At 46.2% G+C, this 23,318-nt stretch overlaps 2 protein-coding genes, 1 long non-coding RNA gene and 1 other non-coding gene across 5 annotated transcripts; 2 read left to right on the forward strand and 2 right to left on the reverse strand.

Moving 5' to 3' along the window:
• Positions 1 to 553: 553 nt before the first annotated feature.
• Positions 554 to 1,787, forward strand: LOC123164428 (clathrin interactor EPSIN 1). The gene is made up of 2 exons (XM_044581897.1): positions 554 to 745; positions 821 to 1,787. Exons 1-2 carry the CDS (start codon positions 639 to 641, stop codon positions 1,626 to 1,628), a joined length of 915 nt encoding a protein of 304 aa, XP_044437832.1. The 5' UTR covers positions 554 to 638; the 3' UTR covers positions 1,629 to 1,787.
• A 5,532-nt stretch (positions 1,788 to 7,319) lies between these two features.
• Positions 7,320 to 9,715, reverse strand: LOC123180144 (uncharacterized). 2 transcript variants are annotated; one of them, XR_006490729.1, is made up of 3 exons: positions 9,366 to 9,678; positions 7,779 to 8,592; positions 7,320 to 7,686 (listed from the first exon to the last, which is right to left on the reverse strand). It is a non-coding gene; the product is annotated as an uncharacterized lncRNA (long non-coding RNA). The 2 variants fall into 2 exon arrangements; XR_006490728.1 differs by lacking the exon at positions 7,320 to 7,686 and having other exon boundaries at positions 7,776 to 8,592; positions 9,366 to 9,715.
• Positions 9,716 to 9,987: 272 nt separating this feature from the next.
• On the reverse strand, positions 9,988 to 10,060 carry TRNAE-CUC (transfer RNA glutamic acid (anticodon CUC)). The gene has a single exon. It is a non-coding gene; the product is annotated as a tRNA-Glu (tRNA).
• Positions 10,061 to 10,276: 216 nt separating this feature from the next.
• Positions 10,277 to 17,887, forward strand: LOC123180145 (ribonuclease II, chloroplastic/mitochondrial). The gene is made up of 14 exons (XM_044592114.1): positions 10,277 to 10,588; positions 11,832 to 11,991; positions 12,541 to 12,654; positions 12,729 to 12,806; positions 12,885 to 13,013; positions 13,692 to 13,910; positions 14,058 to 14,240; positions 14,314 to 14,376; positions 14,482 to 14,588; positions 14,691 to 14,840; positions 14,960 to 15,119; positions 15,386 to 15,781; positions 16,278 to 16,502; positions 17,291 to 17,887. Exons 1-14 carry the CDS (start codon positions 10,380 to 10,382, stop codon positions 17,420 to 17,422), a joined length of 2,325 nt encoding a protein of 774 aa, XP_044448049.1. The 5' UTR covers positions 10,277 to 10,379; the 3' UTR covers positions 17,423 to 17,887.
• The last annotated feature ends 5,431 nt before the right edge of the window (positions 17,888 to 23,318 follow it).

The following is a 23,318-nucleotide window of genomic DNA, read 5'->3' on the forward strand; positions in this document are numbered from 1 at the left end:
CGTTGGCTTTTATTTATAGGAGAAACTCCATGAGCACCGCGTGTAAGAGCGGAGACTCCAATGGGTCGACGCCCCATCCTCGTTAAAATAGTATAATCAGCACTTAAACCTATTCTACAGAAGCACGGAGGGCGTTCTTGTTATTTTAGCATGTTTCAGCAACAACCACAACGGTTACATCACAACCACCAAACGCCTGCACCTTAGCTCCAACCTTCCGGCTACAGCTGCTCCTTCTAGCTGTAGCCCTTGCAGTTGCAGCCGAAGAAGCTGGAGCCCAAACAAACACACCCTAAATATGGCTACTGTTGGCAAGCATGCAGAATTTGACCAGTACAGCTTCTCCCTTGGGGAATGGATCGATCGAGTACATGATCACCGATCACGTTCTACAGTTTGGTAAGCATGCATGCAGACGGTAGGATAGGATTGAGGCGGAGATGGAGGGCTGGGCAAAAACCCCGGCCGCGAGAACGACGAGCCACGCCTCCTTTGCCCGCTTGTTCCTCTCGTCCAACCATTTCCCAGTACAATCCTCTCCACCTCTCATTCTTCCATCATTTCCCTCTCTCTCTTGTATAATCAATCAAGGAGTGGTCTGCTAGGTGACCGAGGCAGCTAGCAGTCCGGCGAAGGCGATGGCCGCGTTGTTCACGGCGAAGCTAGGGCGTCAGGCGTCCGGGTACCTGCAGGACAAGTACAAGCAGGCGAGGCTGGCCCTCGGCGACGTAACTCCGGCAGAGCTGTAAGTTTATTCATTCGCATTGCATTTGCATCTAGTATAACTCAACTCATGGTGAATGCATGGATTCGGCCGTAGGGCTGTGCAGGAGGCGACCAACGACGACGCGTGCGTCCCGGACGCCAAGACGCTGGCGTCCATCGCGGAGGCGGCCTTCGACATCGACGACTACTGGCGGATCGCCAACGTGCTCCACCGCCGCCTCGGCTGCGTCCACGACTGGAAGGAGTGGCGGCCGGTCTACAAGGCGCTCGTCGTCCTCGAGTTCCTCCTCACCCACGGCCCCGAGGAGCTCCCCGGGGACTTCCTCCCGGACATGCAGGCCCTGCGCGACCTCCGCGGCTTCACCTACACCGACGACAAGGGCTTCGACTGGGGCGCCTCCATGCAGCGCCGCGCCGACAGCGTCGTCGGCCTCCTTACCGACGCCGACCGCCTCAAGGACGCGCGCCAGAGGGTCCGCTCCCTGTCCTTCTCCCACGACGGCGGCAGCCCGACCTCCTCCGTCGCCTCCTCGGGCTCCTCCCGGGCCTCCCGCGGCACCTGGTCCTTCGCCTCCTCCTCGCCGCACTACTCCGATAGCCCCACCTTCGTCTGCCTCTGCGGCCCCAACGTCGACTACCGCCATGACAAGAAGTTCGACGCCTACACCGCCGACGACAAGCGCGATCTTGTCGGCGAGCAGGAGGTCGACGACTACCCGACTCCGCACAGCCAAGGAAGCTGGCTCGAGGAATCGACCCCATTGTCCGGCTCCCCGGTCAGCTGCGGCAGCGCCAGAAGCGCCGGCGGTGGCAGGAGGGCGTCCGGCTTCAATAGCTTGTCTCAGCCTGAGAGAAGGAACAGCAGCAAGAAGCTCCAGCGCCAGCTTTCCTTGCACTATTAATTTTAGTTGCCTAATTCGTTCATCATTCATCCATCATTTTGCTGCTGAAGTGTATTAATTCTTGGTTCTGCTTACTAGATTCCACCTTATGCGCTAGCTGTTGGCGCAAGTACGTCAATCACCTCAAAATTTAGTAGATTTGAAATATCGTTTTCATTAGCCATTAGTCTCTATGTTGAAAGAGTTTCTGTTGAAGAAATAGCTAGCTAGGCCTACAACTTTTCCCATGTCTTTTTGTTTGATGTCTGGATGTTATTGGAAACCTTAAGTTTCTGTTGAAGAAATAGCTAGCCTACAACTTTTCCCATGTCTTTTTATTTGATGTCTTGATGTTTTTTTTTTGAAGTATTTGATGTCTTGATGTTGGAAACCTTATTTTGAGATTTAAAGGATGGCATCTGCTGACATGGTTTTTCTAACAACAGACACATCTTTAATTGAAGTAAATATAATCTAGTAGGGATGAAATGTAGCTTCGATCATTTAATTCACAAGAGAACTACTCCGTATTTCATAACATTTTAGGTAGGGAATGGCTAGAAACCAGTTAGCTGACTTTTTCATTTGTGGTCAGTCGATTTCTCAGCCATTGGATGCAAAATCAAAGGCCCATAGTGCTTCTTCAACCTCCACCCCCTTGAGCCGCCAGCCACCACCGGCCGAACCGCTGGCCACCGCTGGCCACCGCCGCCCCGCCCTTCCCGGAACCACTCCCCACCACCGGTCCTCCGTCGCCCCAGCCATCCCTCTAGGCCTCCCGCGCCGAGCTTTTTCTCCGGTGAATCCCCACGCCACCGCCCCCCACCACCGCCGGCGACCACCGCCCCCACCCTGAACCCTAAGATAGATACTGGGGTAGCCTCTCCGGAGAGCCCCCCTCCCCGCTGCGGCTGGCTCTTCCTTCCCTCCGGCGAGCACCCCCACCCCCCCCCCCCCCCCCCCCCCCGCGTCGATCAAGAAGTTCGACGCCTACACCGCCGACGACAAGCGTGATCTCGTCGACGACCAGGAGGTCGACGACTACCCGACTCCGCACAGCCAAGGAAGCAGCTCCCCTGTCAGCTGCGGCAGCGCCAGAAGCACCGGCGGTGGCAGGAGGGCGTCCAGATTCAATAGCTTGTCTCAGCCTGAGAGAAGGAACAACAGCAAGAAGCTCCAGCGCCAGCTTTCCTTGCACTATTAATTTTAGTTGCCTAATTCGTTCATCATTCATCCATCATTTTGCTGCTGAAGTGTATTAATTCTTTGTTTTGCTTAATTACTAGATTCCACCCATTGCGCTAGCTGTTGGCGCAAGTACCTCAATCACCTCAAAATTTAGTAGATTTGTAATATCGTTTTCATTAGCCATTAGTCTCTATGTTGAAAGAGTTTATGTTGAAGAAATAGCTAGGCCTACAACTTTTCCCATGTCTTTTTGTTTGATGTCTTGATGTTATTGGAAACCTTATGTTGAAAGAGTTTCTATTGAAGAAATAGCTAGCGTACAACTTTTCCCATGTCTTTTTGTTTGACGTCTTGATGTTTTTTTTCGAAGTATTTGATGTCTTGATGTTGGAAACCTTATTTTGAGATTTGAAGGATGGCATTTGCTGACATGGTTTTTCTAACAACAAACACATCTTTAATGCAAATAAATATAATCTAGTAGGGATGAAATGTAGTGTCGGTCATTTAATTCACTAGAGAACTACTCCCCCCGTAAAGTAATATAAGAGCGTTTGGATCACTACTTTAGTGATCTAAATGCTCTTATATTTGTTTACGGCGGGAGTATTTCATAACATTTCAGCTATGACAGGATCTCCACAAAACTAACAGTGGACAACAACAAAACAACCTAGTGCTCCCGCAAAAAAGAAGAGCACAACCAATTACAAACCTCCGCATTTTACATGATTTGAACAAGAAGCACAAAAAAGGGATATCAAGTTGGTGGATGATAAGAGCATCTCCAGCATCAATCCCGTTCTAGGGCATAACCATTTATTGGGCTTTTGGATCCGCTCCAACAACTGCCCTTGTTGCAAAATTTTGCAAAACGTTTTTGGGCCTCCCAAAAAAGGGCAATGCCGGCTTCGTGTTTGCGGTAGTCTCTAAAAACAACTAAGAAAAAAAATAAACTCACCCTCTAGTCGACATCCTGGGCATATTTGATCCCTAGATCACGGTGGAGCTGGAGGTCTGAGAAGGAGGAGCTCTGCGGCATGGAAGAAGGGTAGAAATGGATATGTGTAGTTGTCACTTCGCTCTGCATCTTTCTTTTGGTCTATTGGGGTAAGGAGAAAAGGAATGGATGATATGGGCACGTCTGAGATGAGTGGATCAGATCGTGCCACGCGTAACATGCACCTGGGCGAACGCTTCTTGTCTGAGAGTGCCACGCCATCCATGCTCGGAGATTCGAGTGATTGATCGAGTGGTTGTCGTCGCATCGCGCCAACAACACTTCCAGCAAACGTCAGCTCGTTAGCATTTTTGAAAAGGATTGCTCTCCTAACACAAATAAGGGTTCGGATCATAGGTGTATCGAGCCAAAGTGTGCGCTACTATATTAGTATCACACGGGCATTGTTGGAATGAAACCAAAATGGTTCTAAAAGCCTTATGAAAAGAGTCAGTTACAATTTTGAAATGAAACCAAACCGACTCTAAAAGTCTTGTGAAACAGTCGGCTAGAATCATCGCAATTGACTCTAGATCCTCACTATACCATCGCATGCTTGAACAAGCTCCAAACGAGTCTTGACTCAACAGTCACCGGGGAGCATCCCCAGATTATCAATCATTTCGAGGCCTTTCCGCGTTGCCATTGTAAGGCTAGCCACAATGGGTAGTAACATAGACTAGTAACATGCATATGTTACTAGTCTATGTTACTACCTCTATAGTGGGGAGTAACATATATGTAGTAACATGCAACACTCCATTTATTAGGTTATAGATTCATCATGCCTTGATATGTGTGATGTTACTCATACTACTAGTAAGACTAGCCACAATGCATATTAACATACACTAATAACATACACATATCCCTAGACTATATTACTACCTTCATAGTGGGTAGTAACATAAGTGTGGTGTCATGCAAAGCTTCATTTATTAGGTTATAGACTTATATTGCATTGGGACATGACTAGCTAAATTACTCAAACTACCTCTCTCCTCATTAACTCATTGCCACATAAGCAAATTTGCTGAGTAGGACTCGATGTTACTGCTGAAGTTACTTCCACTGTGGCTAGTCTAAGTGTGGTGTCATGCAAAGCTTCATTTATTAAGTTATAGACACATATTGTATTGGGACATGTGATGTTACGGTAACTAGCTAAGTTACTCAAACTACCTCTCTCCTCATTAACTCATTGCCACATAAGCAAATTTGCTGAGTAGGACTCGATGTTACTGCTGAAGTTAATTCTACTGCGGCTAGTCTAACTAGCTATGTTACCACTTTGCTCCCTTTCTTCATTTATTGCTTGCCACATCATCTATTTTATCTAGATATGTGTGATGTTACTACCTATGTTACTCCCATTGTGAGTAGTTTGATAGAAAAGGAGAACTGAATCCGTAGTGTCTTTCCGGAAGCCGCGATTCGGTGCCCGAGCGCAGATGCTCCCGAAATCGCGATCTCCCGTTCGTGGCTTGGGATCCGAAATAATAGCTCTGACGCATCTGACAAGGGACGAAGGCAAAAGGGCCATCCGCAATATACGGTCGGAAACAGCGGCGCGTTTGTGGGACCGCGGCGTAGGCGTGCGACGGAGTTCGGACGTGGCCGTCCTGATCCGTGGACCAGGACGTTGACGAAATAACCGAGCCTAGGATCAGGTAAGAAGCTCAGATCGTTAGCGAAAAGCTGAGCCGTTTTTCTCTCCTGACGAACGAGGAAGGCGGCGGCGGCCGTCCCTTCTCGGCCACAAGGAAAAAAGGGAGGTTGCTGGGATGGAGTTCCTTCTCGACGCCGTCGACAGGTTAGTACACGCAGATCTACAATAAATCCCTACTTGAAGGAGGAGGCTAACAAACGGCCGTGGACGTCGGCCATTGCCGCCCCTTTTCAGGTTCACACTGCTGGAGGAGGTCGCGGACAACGTTGAGCAACCAGATCAGGTTCCTATGGTGTTGATGCAGCCAAGCGAGGCCGCCTGCGGTGGGACTGTGAACTCAAAGGGTGCTTCTGGATGCGGCCAGCAGGTCGGCGGCGACGAGCTAATCGGGAGGCATGGTGGAGCTCGCTGCCGTGCGGACGCATCTCCGACTAGGTCAGCGCAGTCCACTGACAGAGTGAACCCGGAAGCTCCTTTTTCGATAAAGGATGTTTTTTTATTGACTCATAATGTAGCATCGAGGGATACAATCATAATGAGTACAACACGCGGCCTCTGCATAGCTAGAATGCACACAACCAACACTAACACACACAAATAATCACGTCCGCGTGGAGCAAAGTCATACAAGACCGAAGCTATGGCAGATGGAGTGATAAAAAGAAAAAGTCCTGAAGCGATTCGACAATATACGGTTGTGACCATCGGCACCCATCATCTATTGACAACACAAGAAATACAAGAAAGGTTCTTCAAAAGCGACACCTCCAGGAAGGGAACGACACACAAGCGCCGCCGTCGCCGGGTTCAACCACCAAAGGTCAAACCATGGGTTTTCACCCTGAAGATCAAGTCCGAGCAAACTCCAAACAATGCCTTCATCAGGGTAACGACGCAAAGAATGCTGCCATTGTCAGGTACAACCAACTAGGGCTGAACCTAGGGTTTTCACCCTGGAACTCGAGACCGGGTACTCGAGAAGTACTACCCAATCAAAGTCATTCTTTGTTGTCTCCTCCACTTTCCGCAATCCCTGCAACAGCATACGTGCAAGAGCCTCATGACGAAGCCTTTAACGGGGAAAGGACATCAGCACCACCAAAATCCTGAGATTCTCCGGCGGCGCCGCATCATCCTCACAAGTGGCAGCTGATGGTTGATCTGCATCAGACGACACCACCATGTGACGCCACTAACTCCACCGTCCTCGCCTGTGGCAGCATGACCGCGAACGATCCTGGATGGACAAAAAGGTCTGTATTCACTTTAGGTTCACACAAAATGTGCTTTAGCTCTTGTCATTGGTGATATCTTTCCTGATAATTGGGTGCAAGCTGCTACGCTTGCAAAAGCAAATTCACTGGCTTGTCCACATTCAGAAAGAAGAAATAGTGCTGACATTTTTATTTCTATGGCATTTGGGACAGTGTACTGAATGTTTTACTTGTTCTGAAAATTCAGATTATGGCTAAGGAGTGCGCCACATGACAGGACACCATGTCCGTCGTGGATGAGCGCACTCGAGGAATCGATCCACAAGTTCGGTGAGTCCCGAGTTCAGATTGTGTATGAGCTTATGGGTTTTAAAAAAATGGACTGACTTACATTCTGCAATTCCTGGGAGATTAGATTCAGAATAAGGTACGGTAAGAGCTGGCTAAACTTCGAGAGGACAAGGTGTAGGTCAATGCAAGAAATCGTCAGCGGCTGCTCAGTAAACACTGATTCATGTAATTCTCGTTTTGGAAGATAAGCAGCAGCCATGGGTGTCGGTGCTTCAAGTGTGTTTAAATGATGACATTTGTGTTTTTTGTCAAATTATACAGGGGAAACCAGAAGCAGAGAACAGTAGGTCATGCCGGTGGAAGTGTCCTGCATTGATAAGGCTGTTCGATAACAGCTGGTATATAACAGAGCAAGCACATGGCCCATGATAAAATATAACAAAGGCTATCTGGAAACAATCTTTTTCAAGCTTGCTGGAATTCTCGTTGATGTCGCACAAAAGGAACTCTTCTGCTGCGCGCAAGCTGTGAACCCTTGTCTTGTTCATTTCAAGTGTAACCTTTATGAACTGAATTGCTTCAGGGTTTATGTTGGCATCCCTGCCTTTGATTTTGCGATGACCGCAAGGGATCCCAAAAATCTTGCACTCATCCTCAACCCAGAACTTGAGGACCTTGCTGTCTGTCAGCACTATCTCTCTTGGATTGACACTTACCCTGCTCATTATCCAAGAGAATGTAATAACACCGAAGCTGATAATGCATTTATTACATGTAAAATAGGAGTGGAAGAGGTGATGTCCAGCTACCTGAAGAATTGTACTGTTCAATTAGAATTAGAGGAACATACTAAGAGATACAATGAGTTCCTGTTCAATCCATTTTTGTTGCCTTGCCTATCATGCCTTCATTGAACCGAAAAAATGGACTACAACAAAAAAGATAAGTTTCTATTTAGGCATTTCTGCAAAACAACAGACACACAATCATCACAAATACCATGAAAACTACTTGATCTTGGACTTCTGAAGATGCGTCTGGCATGCGCAGCTCAACTTTGCCATCGGCCAAGTGGCACCCCCGACGACAAAGCTCATGCATAGCCTGGTCTTGAAGCTGCTCCCAAGACACATTGGCTTCCTGAGCTCCCCTCAGCGCCTAGGTCCAGTTGTTCATCTTTTTTCGTAAATAGCCTGATCATGTCCATGGTGGGGAAGTGATGGAGAAAACGACAGTCATCGCCGAAGTGGTAGTCGCTGGTGCGGCGCATTGACAAAGAAATAAATCCAGAGAAAATTATCCAACTGTTGCAAAGTTAGTGCAGGTAGCAAAGTTTTGTTGTAGATACAAAAGGTTGTTGTTCACAACATGCCATCCTTGCAGAAAAAGATTTGCATTCCGAATGGAACAACTTGATATGCATGACTGCAGAAAATTAACCTGAAAAACCTGGTGCATATCTTCTTCGATTTGTTAAATGCCAACAAAGTAACTGGTTACATGCTCCCATCTACTTTCAAATGCAGAAAATGTTTTGAGACATCAGTGCATGATTCTGGTTGTTCCCATCGACTGTTGGTGTGGAAGCTTATGCACCTTTCAAATATCAATGTCTCTGTATCACTGGTGAGGAAAAATAATAATGAAATATTTGAGTTAACGAACTGAAATGAAAAATAATACTAGTAATCTATATTCTATAATACATTTGCTACTTCAGTCTATGTGCAACCCCATAATGGTCGGCCAGGGCAGAATTTGTATCGAACTGATCAACAAAGACTTATATAAGGGACAGTTCTTATATAACAAATTGTGTAATAGCATAGTGATGCATATAACAATAAGAAATTTCATTACACAGAATTAATTTCAATGACAGCCAGTAACAAGCATACTTAACATAGTTACCACCATTACATATGAAGCTACCAATTAAGTTCTAACAGTACTAATATTATGTGAAACAGGCTTGAGGTACCAGGGAGCCACCCTGACATGGTTGACGCCTTGCGGCCGTTCCCGGCTCAGTAAACAGCTCTGAACATATTAATTACCGAGCCAAAGTACATGGCGACTATAATACAAGCACGGTAAGCATGAGATTGGCAGCTGCAAGCAGCAGAGCGACAACTACAAGCATTTGGGAACGGGATGCAACGGTGGCTTGAGGACTTGATTGACCAGCACGGTCTGCATCGGTGGCAAAGACTGGATATGCGCCTGGATGGGAGGGGGACTATCTGCACACGGGGTTGGTTGGCATGATGGACCATCTACAGGGCTTGGTGATGTCGACTTGCTCCTAAGCACGGGCAAGCCGAAGCGTATTCGTGTGGATCTGCGAACTCAGCTCTGAAACAAGAACAAGAACAAGAAATTTCAGATCTGCTTACATCGTATTTTCTACACTTGTAGAACCGATGACCCGCCTTGTCTCCCGTCCTTGCGACGTTCGTCGCGTCGCGATCTCGTCGCCGCAAAAAGGATACGGGTTGAGAGGGAGCAGGAAGTCAGCTGGGACGGTCAGAGAGAAGGAAGACGCCACAGACATGGCGGCAAACGAACAAGGTGGGAGGGAGCGGCGGCGATGGGGATTTCTATGGGGCTGTGTTGATTGTGAGGGGGGGCACGGGTGGGGATGCAATTATCGAGGGCTGGGGCAGGTGGCCGTCACGGATACCGGGTCACAGGCACGGCTCAGGGAGGACCAGGAAAATGCCCGAGCCGGCGAGAACCACCTGGTCCGCACATATAATGCCGGCTGCCGTAGCAATCAATGCGGACAGGGCTGGGTCATTTTTAGATCGATACTTACATATACGACAAAAAATACCAGTACGAGCATAGATCCACATGCGGGCGAACGGGAATGATTTCAGGAGCAGCTGAGCTCGAGCTCAGAAACGAATATTCGGTGTCTTCCCCCTTGTATAATTCATTAATCGATCGTTAAGTTTGCAATGACGTACAATTTCAGAGACAGGAAGCAAACAGGGACGCAAAAAAGCCAAAAAGTTCCGTCGCCGGGACTTGAACCCGGGTCTCTCGGGTGAGAGCCGAGTATCCTAACCACCTAGACTACGACGGATCTGTGGTGTTCCCTCTACAACAAAAGTTTCAAGTTGGTTATTCTCGGCCTTGATCGCCAGCCTCGACGGCCCGGGCTGATTCGGTGCGCTGCACTCGAAATCATCACCCACTAACCAGTGCCGGCCCATGCATCCCCAGTGCGAGAGGCCCAGGCCCAGTCCGCCACAGCAGCAGCCTCGCCCTCGCCTTCCTCTCCCTCCACTCGCGTGCGGAACCGCTCTCCTCCCTTATCGCCAAAACCCCCGGCCGGAGCAGCGGCGAGCAAGGCTCACCGGCGGCACCCCTCCCCACTCCCTCGACCGCGGGCGCGCGCGCAGATGCGGCCGTCGCCCATGGCGGCAAGGGCGGCGAGCGGGTGCTCCTCGGCGGCGCTGGCCTTCTTCCGCCTCCGCCCGCTCGGCCGCGCCACCCGCCTGGCCCCCGCGGGCCGCTCCGCGTTCGGCGCCACTGCCGCATGCCGGGGCCGCCTCGTCGACTCCGTCCTCCAGGAGCTCCGGTCCCGCAGGCGGGTCCGGGTCTCCGCAAGGTAATGCCCCCTTTCGCATTGTAAGAGCTCAGCTGTCTCCTCTCCCAGCGGGTCCGGGTGCATCACATGAGGAGATTTAGTCGTGGAATTGTAGTAGGACAGTGTAGTGGTCTCCAAAGCCATTTCATGTGGGAAATGCACTGTCACGCTGTCTGTTGGAAATGGCACAAGGACTTTAGCTAAATTCACATAGACAATGTGGAGGTTCCCTTTTTCATCGAATTGTGGAATGAGAAAATTGTAGAATGTACACCATCACCATTGACAAGAGCATTACATGACAACACAGACACGATTGCGCATCAACCCATCCCCACCAGACGCACACTACAGGATCACACTTGCTAGATTACCTCCACGGCTCCACCTACAATCTTCCACTAGCGGCACTGATCCTTAATCTTGCCCACGATTAAGCTGGAAGGGCCTTGTTCTTGAACCCACACACCTGTTCCTTTAGCGCCAGACAGAATGGAGGGTGCACAGGTTCACCAAAATGCAGCCCTTCCCGAGTGTAGTTGAGACAGCGTTGTTTGGCACCAATCCACTGCTCGAGAATCGTCACGTCAGGGCCAAGGGCGAGGTGTTGGAACCCGAGCCATTGCAGGGACAGGAACCAAATTTCTCTGACATAGATGCACGGCCAGTCTTGAGAGCACAATGGGCACACTCACTGGTGATGGAGCCCCCTCCTAGCTAGACGGACGATCAGACGTCCAGCTGCGGTTCATCAGGAAAGCCACACAAAAAACATAATCTTCCACAGCTCATGGCACGTCGCCTACCAGAGGTCAGTGGACTGCAGCACCGCCTGAACAGCAAGGCGGCCACGCAGGTCTCTGACCCAACAGTTCCCATCTCGCGCCGCAGCGACCGAGCGGGAAATCACTGTAGGCTTGATGAAGCCAAGGAATTTGCACGCACCTTTTAATTTTAGGTTCTCACAGGTTTATGTTGGGTTTCATCTCTAGCCTACCACAACTTGCTTGGGACAAAAGGCTTTGTTGTTGTGATGATAATTGCGTAGGTCAATGCAATGAAGCTTACTACTGGGCTTCAGATAGTCTTGCCCAGTCCTTTAAGAGAGACAGAGGTTGTGGGTGTACTGTATTGGGTCGGCTCCCTCCTGTGTATTGGAGTCGATCAAACATGATTGTGATTACTTACGTCCATGATTAATATATGCTGGTTTAAAAAAAGACAGCAATGAAGCTTACAGTTAGGATTCTGTCTTGTTCTTCAGGATAGGATTGCAGGGTACAAAGGAACTGTCGGATAGTAAGATAGAGAAGAGAACAATACAAAAAGGATTGCTGCTTGAATTTCACAAAGATTCTGAGAGATCCTTGCTCGCTGTTGTCGAAAGGCCTGATGGGAAGAAAAACTGGGTAGTCACTGACCAGGTATTTAAAGAGGGATAACTAGCCTGTCCAATAGAATACTCAGTGCCTGGTGAATTCATTTCCAAGGATATATTTGTACACTTTTCACAGATGAAAAGACATTACGGATCGATAATTCAACCTAGAGCCCGGGCTCAGATGAGCCTGGTGAACAGTACCTCGATTTGAAATAGAAAAAAGTTCAAAAATTCCAATTTTTTGTTGTGGTGCAAGATGCTTCTGTGCGTGAACTTCGTGCAAATTTTTGTGAAGTTTGGACATTCGAGAAGCTCGTGGCAAAAAAGACAAAAATCAGGCGTGAACAGTGAGATTTTCAAAAGTTTCTCAGACATCCGAAATTTGTCTTTTTTGCCACGAGCTCCTCGAATGTCCAAACTTTGCACGGAGTTCACGCACAGGAGCATCTTGCACCACAACAAAAAATTGGAACTTTTTGAACTTTTCTATTTCAAATCACGGTACTGTTCATGCCCGGGCTCATCTGAGCCCGGGCACCAAATCACCACTCCCAAGATTCTCTTGTGATTTAGCTGCTGATTTTTTGTGCAGAATGGTATCTTATCTTCTATAAAGCCCCAGCAGGTGACATATGTTGTACCTGGTACCATGGATTTTGATTGTTCAAGAATAGCTGAATTTCTCGAGAAAGCGCAAGATCTCTTGGTGAGAAACGTTCCACGAGTTGTAAGTGTACAACATATAATGTGCATCGTGACTGATAATATGGTTTGCTACAGGACCCTACTATCTTGGAATGTGCCTGGATGGAGCTTTCTGAGAAGGACAAATCAGTAACTGTTGAGGAGTTTGCCGATGTAAGAGGTTCATTAGATTTGTTATTCTGTGTCTTTCTCTGTTCAAATCATCAAATGTGACACTTGTGATTTTATCAGATAGTTTATGGCAGCAAGGAGTCTCTGGAAAGCTACTGTGCACACTTTTTGTTGTCACGGGATATTGTGTATTTTGTGAAGGTGGAGAGCAGAGGTTCTTCCATATACCAGCCTCGCCCATCTGCTCAGGTATATTTTCTAAATATATGTGTGATATATATATCGTGTGTTACACACCCTGAATTAGTTTGGCAACCTCATTAATGTTGCAACAATTCCTTTTGAGAAGAATGTAAGGTCGTGATATTTCCTTTAGAACGCTAGCCTGAACTGACCAATCCTTCAACTGTAATCACAATTCAGTTCCATTTTGCCTCTTGTAAGCCTAGCAGTTGTCTTTGTGCCGGTGTGCCCATGGTTTTAGTCTATTTAAGAGCATAGTTTTGCGTGGCGGGAGGCCATACAAATCATCATGTTTACCTTTTTCCTCTGATATGCCAAATGGGTGTTTTTTTTAACACCGATGAAACTGTGTCATTTTGTATTAGAAGAACACCGAGAAGGCGCAGGAAAAAAAAGAAAGGAAACCTAGGCCAGCCAAACCTATAAACTATCCTACACAGGGAACAAAGCCAAAACAAAACAGAAAGAGAGCAAGCAAAACCCTACTGCTACTGCTATAGGGTTTTAATGGATGTTATAGAAATTTGACTGCTAATCTGACATGATTAGTCAGCCAGATGTTTGATTTGAGTGTATTTATCAAGTGTGTGATTCCCTAAATTGCTCTAGTTGCTTCATTTTCTGCAAAATTGTTTCTGCTTTGTGGTGTTCATTGGTAGACTTATGTTTATCATCTGGTAGTAGGTGGATGAACTTTTACGACGGAAGCTTGCTAAAGAGGCCGCCGATAAGGAACTGGAAGAATTTGTCCACCTACTCAAGTCTGCTAAAGCATTGCCTCTAGGCTCTAAGCCTCCAAAAAATTCATGGTTGATGGAAGAGAAAGTGAAACAAAAAATCGAGTCTCTTCAGGCATATGCAGTTGATGCGTGTAATGATGAACAAAGAAGAATGGCGGGAAATGTAACATATCCTATTCCACTACCAATCTTTTGTCTAATATTTCTGTGCTAAAAGATATTCTTTAGCCTTATATCATGCTTTATTGAGGAAAATGTTTGACTTCCCCATCTTGCTGATCCTTGCCTATATGACTGAATGTAATGACAGATTCTGAAGGCTATGGGTTTTGCACGGACGTCATCAGCTGCCCTAAAGCTCCTTATAAATGTGGGTTACTTCCCCGTGCATGTCAATCTTGATCTTTTCAGGTATGATGTTCAAACCACGTATACCGAGAAAGTTTTGTCTGTTGCTGAGGAGCTTCTGGTGGATTGTCCTGATTCAGATAAGGTATATGTAGTTACTGTCGAATTCCGAATGACTAATATCTATATAGTTTAAAATACCTTGGGTTCTCTTTCAGCATGTCAGGAAGGATTTTTCAAATTTGAGAGTGTATGCCATTGATGTGGATGAGGCTGATGAAGTATGTTTCTATTATTGCTGCCCACACATCTTTCGTAAGAAACTGAATTATATAAATTCGCTGCTCACGGACAAATCTGTTGAACACTATTTTTTGGCAACTCAGCTTGATGATGCATTAAGTGCAACTAGACTACCTGATGGTAGGATAAAGGTCTGGATACATGTAGCTGACCCAACATGCTTTCTTCAACCCCGGAGCATCCTTGACAGGTTATTTTTTCTTCTCAACAAAAATGACATGCTCAGCGGGTCTAGCTTTTCTGTCAATAGCATCTTATATTATTGTTTGAAAAAATGGCATTTTGCCTACAGGGAAGCAATGCACAGAGGAACCTCCATATTTTTACCAACTGCCACCTTTCCGATGTTCCCAGAGAGGCTTGCCATGAATGCTATGAGTTTGCAACAGGGTACAGATTGTAGATCTGTAAGCGTATCTGTGATTTTGCATCCAGATGGAAGGTAACTTTCTACAACTCCTTTAATATTCTCTTAGCAAGCTGTCTTTTTTCTTTCTTTGGGAGATACTGTATGTTTCTTTTATAATAAGTGTAATGAATGCATCCATTTGTGTGTGATAGCATTGCAGAATATTCGATAGAGAACTCAGTAATCAAACCTACCTACATGTTAACATATGAGGGTGCAACTGAATTGCTGTACATGAATCTGGAAGAAGAGGAAGACCTGAGGATTCTTCAAGAAGCTGCTTCAATTCGTGCACAATGGCGTCGTAGCCAGGTAAGAGCTATGCAGGCCTTTGCGGTTGCTGGTCTATACATCATCCTTTCATTAGTAACCGAGATTACATTTTTTAGATAATAAGATAGACTACAAATTTAATGTTGAACCGTTGGCTGGACATCTTGCATTAGTCCTGATACCACTTAGAACAAGTCTGTATCTCTGGAGATTTTCTGAAAATTTAAGCGTGTACCTAACCAACTGAATATTTTAGATGCATTTGTTACTTTTACTTGATACCATTGACACTCTGAAGTTTGCAGGGTTCAATCGACACTGCTATGATAGAACCTCGTATCAAGGTGGCAAATCCTGATGATCCTGAACCAAACATTAATTTATATGTTGAAGATCAAACCAACCCAGCAATGCAGCTTGTATCTGAGATGATGATACTTTGTGGGGAGGCGGTGGCTGCGTTTGGTTCTGACAACAACATTCCTTTGCCATACAGAGGGCATCCCCAGTCTAATACAGCTGTGTCAGCATTTGCCTATCTACCTGAAGGGCCTGCCAGGAGCGTTGCCAATATCAGTGTGCTTCGTGCTGCAGAAATGGATTTTCGAAAACCTGTCGCACATGGTGTCCTCGGAATTCCTGGCTATGTACAGTTCACCTCCCCTATTCGAAGATATGTCGACCTGCTTGCTCATTATCAGGTATTTTTATGCACCTATTAATCATATGAACAGGGACATGATACAGTTTGGAGGAACTTTGGTAGTTAAATAACTGTCCTTTCGAATTGCCGATTTTTTTTCTTGTGTTATGAATGGAGTGTAGTTTTATCCACACCATTAGAGCAAGTACAATAGTGGGCTTATAGCCAGCTTACATGGCACTTTTGCCTATGTGGAGGAGAGAGATGTGAAAAAGTAAGGGAAGGGGGCTCTCATGCTAGAGACTAGCTATATACGCATTTGTAGGTAAATACAATAAATGTGAAGAAAGAGATAGAGAGAAGATAGAAAAAAGTATTAATGTAATAGCCAACCTTATAGCCCACATTATTGTACGAGTGCCTATAGATGATGACTATAGATGAGTTGGCAGTTCCTTAAGCCACAGCTGGCTATATTATTAACCATGCTCTTATAGCTTTATCTGAATGATATAAATATGGTCTACTTAATTTTATACGTTGAAAAATTGCAGGTAAAGGCTTTTCTTAGAGGTGAATCTCCACCATATTCAGCTGGTGATCTGGAAGGGATGACATTTATTGCGAGCATGCATGTTAAAGTAGCTAGGAAGCTCCATAGCAACAGCTTACGTTACTGGTTGCTGGAGTACTTAAGGAGGCAGCCAAAGGGGAGGAAGTATAGAGCACTCATACTTAAGTTCATCAAGGATCGCATGGCAACATTGCTTTTGGTGGATGTAAGTCAACATGCTTCATCCAATAATTTTTCTATTTATTGGTGCAGTATCTCCATAGTAGTACTCCCTCAGATCCATATTACTTCGTAGCTTTAGTACACTGCGACAAGTAATATGGATCGGAGGGACTACTTTTTTTACTTTTGCTGGGATCATGAGCGAGAACTTTAGTTGTCCTGCCCCTTGTTTAAAAACTGGATCAGTCTGCCAGTTCGACTGAGGAAACCCGGTATGGGTACCAGTCTGGTCTTGTTAAGTTTGAAGATCGTGTGTGCAAGTTCACCGGTCAGAACTAGCTCCCCTGGGCATCAACCAATTTTCCTTCATTGATTCACCGTAGATTCCGAGAACCACCAGGTTCCTGGCTAAGTTCAGGCAGATCAGTAATTTTGGCCCGGTTCCATCTTTCTTCCCTTTATTCTTTCTGGTTCTAACTTTTGACTACAGTCAACCAAATCCTTCATGCTGTGTAATGGGTAGACCCGTAAATGGGATGGTATATGCTAATCAGTTTGTTTAGCTGCTCATTTAAAACCACAACTGAACTTGCTATTCTTTAGAAAAAGAATAACACTTGGTATGCAGCCAAACGACCCTTCCAAACTGACAAAATCATGTAAACAAGGGAAAGCCAACCTCCTGCTATTGTCAACCGGGGCCTGCCAATTTGAATTTTTTTCAAGATTGCATATTGAGTTACTGATTCTATGATATATAGATAACCGCTCTCCCTGTCTTGATATTTTGAGCTCCTTATTCTAATCCCTTTTTTCTGGTGACACCGACAGGTCGGGATTCAGGTCACAACCGTGGTTGCAGCCGGGAAAGTGGGAGATGAAGCGAGTGTCGTTGTGGAAATGGTTCATCCCCGCGACGACATCTTATCAGTTACGGAGATTGCACAAGATACGGAGGAGTAAATGCTCGCAATGGGTAATGGACGCTCATTGCCTTGCTCCCTGGACATGGATATTCATTTTTGGTGCGCATGATGGAGGTGATTCATTACCTTGGCACTTAGGCGAGGATCTCCCCTTCAGGATCATACTCTCGAGTTCGGTATCATGCCTGGGATTATGGAATAGAACACGCGTATGGTCGCCCTGTGAACGTTCGAGCAGGATACAATCATCTAACTGTCTCGCTAACCACTTTTGAGGCTGAGGCAGTTCTGATGAAATCACAGGTTTGGTTTGGTTGAATTTCCTTGGGGTCCTTGGGCGTTTAGGTTCGGGTGCTGAGTTCTGGGAGTAATATATTTTTGGTATAGCTAGCTACACGCACATGATCCAGGGTTTGACGATCTGTGGACACGCCATCTTATACATTGGATCCGTTGTGATGTATATACGATCTCGATGTATATAACGGAGTTACTTCGGGTACCTGTTTCTTCGATTTAGTCCATATACGTTTCATTTGAAGTCACCTTGACCCTCTTCAGAAGGCATTACCGAAGGGTAACTTGAGATTATGGAATCGCAGAGGACTGGTTGTGCCTGTGCAAACATTATGAAAGATGGAATTTCTGTTTTCCCACAAAATTTTAGTTCTGTTCTGGATATGCCATAAAAAGATTATTTGCCCTGGGATTTATCTACAACTCTCGTCTTTGTATTGTGTCGGCTAGATCTGCCAAAGTCTCATCTCGCTCACACACTTGACCAAAATTGAGACAGTTGAAGTTGGTGAGCTACTGCCAGGGTTCAAAATTTCAATGAAATTTCACATATTTCGGTGGGGTTTGAAATGCTTGTAACCCTGAAATTTTGAGCCAGATTCGATCGAAAATTATTGAATTTTATGGTGACAGTTACGGGTTAAGGTGTAGAATTTAATCTTTCTTCTTGGTGTGTGTATTGACTTTGAGCTTCAAATCGCATGACATGGTACACAACACCATCTTAATGGTGTTTCAATTATCTGTGCATAGAGCCCACCCGGCTGGAAACGACCACACTGGAGATAACGTTTTATGGTGAAAGTTCTTTTCAGTCGCTTTAGCTTTGCTTGGCAGACAATGGCCTAGCTAAATCAGCATATATATATGGTCAGCTGGTCTCGGGGACTCAAGAGTTTAGCAGCTGTTAAGAGAGCTTGTTCCCACAAAACTAGCTCGTCAATAGGGTTGCTCATTGCCTCGCAAACTTTGGACACGCGCGTGCCTCTCGTCGTCTTTTGGAAACACCAACAATGTCCTGGTGTACTGTTCTAGGCCATGCAGGCAGGCCCTCCTTGATTAAGTTTCTCTTTTTTTTTCAAGAAAACTTCCTATCTATTTATCGATTGTCAAGGTAGTACAAAAAACACTAGAAGTAAAATTTACATCCAGATCCGTAGACCGCCTAGCGGCGACTACAAGCACTGGAGCAAGCCGAAGGCGCCCCTTCCTTGACAGAGCCGTGAAACATTGTCGTAGTAGACAGTTAGGAAATCGTCGTGCTAGACCAGCGCACCAGAACAACAACCGTCGTCAATGAAGAAGCATATATCGGAATGATCCAATCTGCACACACACAGACGTAGATGAACCGGATCCAGTCGGATCCACCAAAGACAAATGCCGATCGGATCCCACGAGATCCTTCCGAGACAAACCTCCACATGCCTTCTGACGACGCTTGAAACATCACCGGGATGGGGGCTAGGCGAGGAGGACCTTATACCATCTTCAAGAAGGCGCCACCGCCTCGTCTTCTTAAGCATGGCACAAACCCTAACACAATTCAGAAAAGCACTTCGACACGGCCTCCACGGGCCCCAGCGGCTTCATGGTTTCTATGCAGCAATTCGCCTCCACAGGTTGCTCCATCGACGTCCTGTCGATACTGGACATCACAATGACCTTCCCCTCCACGTTCACCGTGATGCCTTCTCCCGCCGCTTTCGGTGATGGCACGCCGCTGGCGGTCATGGGCAATAAGAGCCACGTTCTGCGCGACATGCCAGCGTTCCTGGCGGCGCACTAGTAGAAAACAGGGCTTTTGTTCGGGCCTGGCCAGCCCATTAGTCCCGGTTTAGTCACGAACCGGGACCAATGGGGGAATTCGTCCCGGTTCGTGAGCCCAGGGGGGCGGCCGGGGCCTCGTGGGCATTGATCCCGGTTCGTATGGACCCATTTGTCTCGGTTCCAGGCACGAACCGGGACCAATGGTCCTCGCTCCTGGCCCACAACCATTGGTCCCGGTTCGTGGCTTGAACCGGGACAGAATGCTGGGCTTTAGTCCCGGTTTCTACCACGAACCGGGACAAATGAGTTGCCTATATATACCCCATCGCCACAGCAGAGCACTCCACAGTGCTCTGTTTTTTCTAGCCGGCGAGGGGAGGGAAGGCATTTGGGTGCTCTAGCTGACCTCCTATGCACATGAGGTGTTCGATGAAATGTCCGAGCCACGCTAGTTAATCTTTCTCCTCTCGAAACTCGACCTCCGAGCTCCATTTTCCCCGAGATTTGTCTAGGTTTAGCGATCCGTCACGTCCCGTCCCCGTCTTCACCGCCGTCGATCGCCCACGCCGATCTCGTCGCCGGCACCACCGTGGTGAGCCTCTTGTTCTTATCTTCTTTCTGAAAGAAAAAAAATTCTTACTTCAGATATATACTTGTCTAATTTTCTTACTTTTATTATTTCTTGTTATTATATAGTGCGATGGTTTTGGTATCCGCCCCCGTCGGCCCTCGTCCTGTCTATGATTCGGATGTGGTATATATTATCTTTTGATAACTATTTGGTTCATTTATTGTTTATGACAATTATGCCGACTAACGTGACATAGATTTATTTATCTAGGAGGTGGTTGAACCGGAAATTCCAACCGACCCTATTGTCGAGAGATTAAATTTAGTTGAAGAAGAAAACAATTACTTGAAGGAAAAAATAAGAAAAATTGAGGAGGAGAAGATGATATTGGAGTTCCATGTTGCGGATGTTGTTGATGATCACAAGATCAAGATGGATGCAATGCGGTTGAAGATTAGAAAGATTAGAAAATATGCCATTCATACTGAGGCTTGGTATCATTATGCAGTTGGATCAGTTGTTACCTTGGTGGCGATTATGATCGCATTTGTTGTTGCATTGAAATGTTTTACATAATTTCAATGTATGGTTTAATTAGATGCTCTGGAGAGCTATATGTTGTTCAATGAGAACTATGTATGTAATTTGGTTTTAATGTGATGATGAACTTCTATTAATTTGGTCACTTATCTATTCATGAGAGGGTTAAAAATTGATGATGTGGCTTTGAATATATGGTGGATTTTGAACATAGAAAAACTATGGAGTTCAACTAAGTTAAAAAAAATCCCTTTATAACAGACGAGTTTCCGTATGAAACCCTGTTACTTCGAAAGAGATTGTCCATTTTGTACACGAAGTGCATCCAGTTTTTGCCGTAACCCTCTCTACTTTCTTGCACATGCTATGTGGGTGAAATGATGATACCATGCTAACTTTCAACCTTTTCAGAGTTCATTTCAAATGCTTTTCAATTTCATGGTCTTATTGCTCAAAATAATCAGTGGATGTATGAAAAATAACAAATGAAGTCAGAATGATGATGTGGCTTTGAATATATGGTGCATTTTGAACACAGAAAAACTATGGAGTTCAAATAAGTTCAAAAAATATGAAATCCCTTTGTAACAGACGAGTTTCCGTATGAAACCCTGATACTTCGAAAGAGATTGTCCGTTTTGTACACGAAGTGCATCCAGTTTTTGCCGTAACCCTCTCTACTTTCTTGCACATGCTATGTGGGTGAAATGATGATAGCATGCCAACTTTCAACCTTTTCAGAGTTCATTTCAAATGTTTTTCAATTTCATGGTCTTATAGCTCAAAATAATCAGTAGATGCATGAAACTTTAAATAACAAAAAGAATTATTATAAAGTAAAATAAATAAGTAATTATAACAAAATAAAATAAAATAAATAAGTATTTTGTTGTAAGTAGAAACAAAACAAAATAAATAAAGCAAAAAAGAAAACAAAAAAAGTATTTTGTTGTAAGTAGAAACAAAACAAAATAAGTATCATAAAACAACTTTCAACTTTTTTGTTAGAAACTTTAATAGCAAAAAGAATTATCATAAAATAAAATAAATAAGTAATTATAAACAAAATAAAATAAAATAAATAAGTATTTTGTTGTAAGTAGAACAAAACAAAATATATAAATCAAAAAAGAAAACAAAAAAGTGGGAAAAAAATAAAAAAAATGCCACCTACTGGGCCACCGCGGCCTGAATACGACTAGAAACCCATCCATGGGCCAGGATTTAGGCCCGCAGAAGGCCCAGCAGGCCCACAGGCATAGCGGTGTGGGATTTGGCCCATAGACCTGCAGTACTGAGGAGTTCAATGGAGATGGCGCGTCAGCGCTTATAAACAGGTGCGGCCGCTCCTCAGCTAGCAAGGTGGGACTAAACATCCCACCGCACCGCGCCAGCGCAAGGCCTTTGGTCCCGGTTGGTGGCACCGACTGGGACTAAAGGGGTGCATTGGTACCGGTTCGTGGCACCAACTAGGACCAATGCCCCCCCTTTAGTTCCGGTTGGTGCCACCAACCGGGACCAAAGGCCTCTGCTTCCCGCCCTTTGGGCTGCTGAAAAGAGACCTTTGGTCCCGGTTGGTGGCACCAACCAGGACTAAAGGGGCATTGGTCCCGGTTGGTGCCACGAACCGGTACCAATGCCCTGGGTATATAAGAAAACACTTAGCAGTTTCGACCAAATCCATCACTTCTTCTCCCCCGATGCCCCTGCTCCTCCTCGCCATCGCCGCCCGACGCCCCTGCTCCATGTTGCCGTCGCCGTCGCCGCCGCCACCGACGCCGTCAGACTGCTTGACGTCGCCGTCGCCGCCGCCGCCAGCGCCGCCGTCAGGCTGCTTGATGCCGCCGTCGCCGCCGCCACCGACGCCGTCAATGTGACGCCCGGATAATTAAGCTACAGTGAACCTCCGCTAATGATGCCACGTCACCTCGGTTACTGTTGATAATCTCGCATTAATTCGAAACCGATTCAAAATTCAAATTCAAAATAAAGGCAAACATCAAAAGCCTTCAAACATTAAAACTAAAATGTTATTTTGGTTGCAAATAATCACTACTAAATTGTCATGCAGGGACCAACATTAATGAGTTAATAAAATGCCATTAACCTATTTTTAAATTAGACCAACAACACTTAAGTGGACCATTTACATTCAAACCAAATTTTTAAACATTTCAAAATAATCTCAAACTTGGGGAACAGCAGCAAAATATTACCAAGTATTTGTGCGACAGGTTTCATATGCAACTAAATTCTTTTGTTGGCCAAATAAATACCGAGCGGAAGACTAAAAAGAAAACAGAAAGTTAAAAAGAAAAAAGAAAAGAGGACACCCCCCTAGCCAACTGGGCCAAACGGCCCAGCCGACCAGCACACCAGCCCAGCCCGCAATACCCCCTGTCTGCCTCCTTCCTACTGCTCCTCCGACCGTGCCCGCGCTCGCTCGTCCCCGCCAAGCCAGCTTGCCGTCCGCGCCGCTACAGGAGCCCATGGATGGATAAGGGCCTCGCCCTCGACACCCCTGGCAACTCTATCCACTTCCCCTCGCCCAGATCCACCTCTCCCTCTCTCCTTCCACCGCAACAGGGAGCCATCGTCGCCATTGCCTCGACGCCGGCGTGGCCACCGTGGCCTTCTCGCCGCCCTCGACCGGTCCAGGAGGATCGTCGCCCTCTCCTCCGTCACATGCGCCCCTGGATTGAAGCTGACGAGCCGCCTCGACGCCGCCCGCTTCTTCCTCTTCCTTGGACCACCG

The sequence above is a fragment of the Triticum aestivum genome, chromosome 1D, assembly GCF_018294505.1.
Source record: "Triticum aestivum cultivar Chinese Spring chromosome 1D, IWGSC CS RefSeq v2.1, whole genome shotgun sequence".
Taxonomy (NCBI): Eukaryota; Viridiplantae; Streptophyta; class Magnoliopsida; order Poales; family Poaceae; genus Triticum; species Triticum aestivum.

Excerpts from the sequence above, each read along its gene's own strand:
- LOC123180145 (XM_044592114.1), top strand. The coding sequence starts at position 10,380 with ATGCGGCCGTCGCCCATGGCGGCAAGGGCGGCGAGCGGGTGCTCCTCG. Across the intron at positions 11,992-12,540 it reads ACTGGGTAGTCACTGACCAG|AATGGTATCTTATCTTCTAT; the intron begins GTATTTAAAGAG and ends TTTTTTGTGCAG. Across the intron at positions 12,807-12,884 it reads CTGTTGAGGAGTTTGCCGAT|ATAGTTTATGGCAGCAAGGA; the intron begins GTAAGAGGTTCA and ends TGATTTTATCAG.
- LOC123164428 (XM_044581897.1), top strand. The coding sequence starts at position 639 with ATGGCCGCGTTGTTCACGGCGAAGCTAGGGCGTCAGGCGTCCGGGTAC. Across the intron at positions 746-820 it reads GACGTAACTCCGGCAGAGCT|GGCTGTGCAGGAGGCGACCA; the intron begins GTAAGTTTATTC and ends ATTCGGCCGTAG.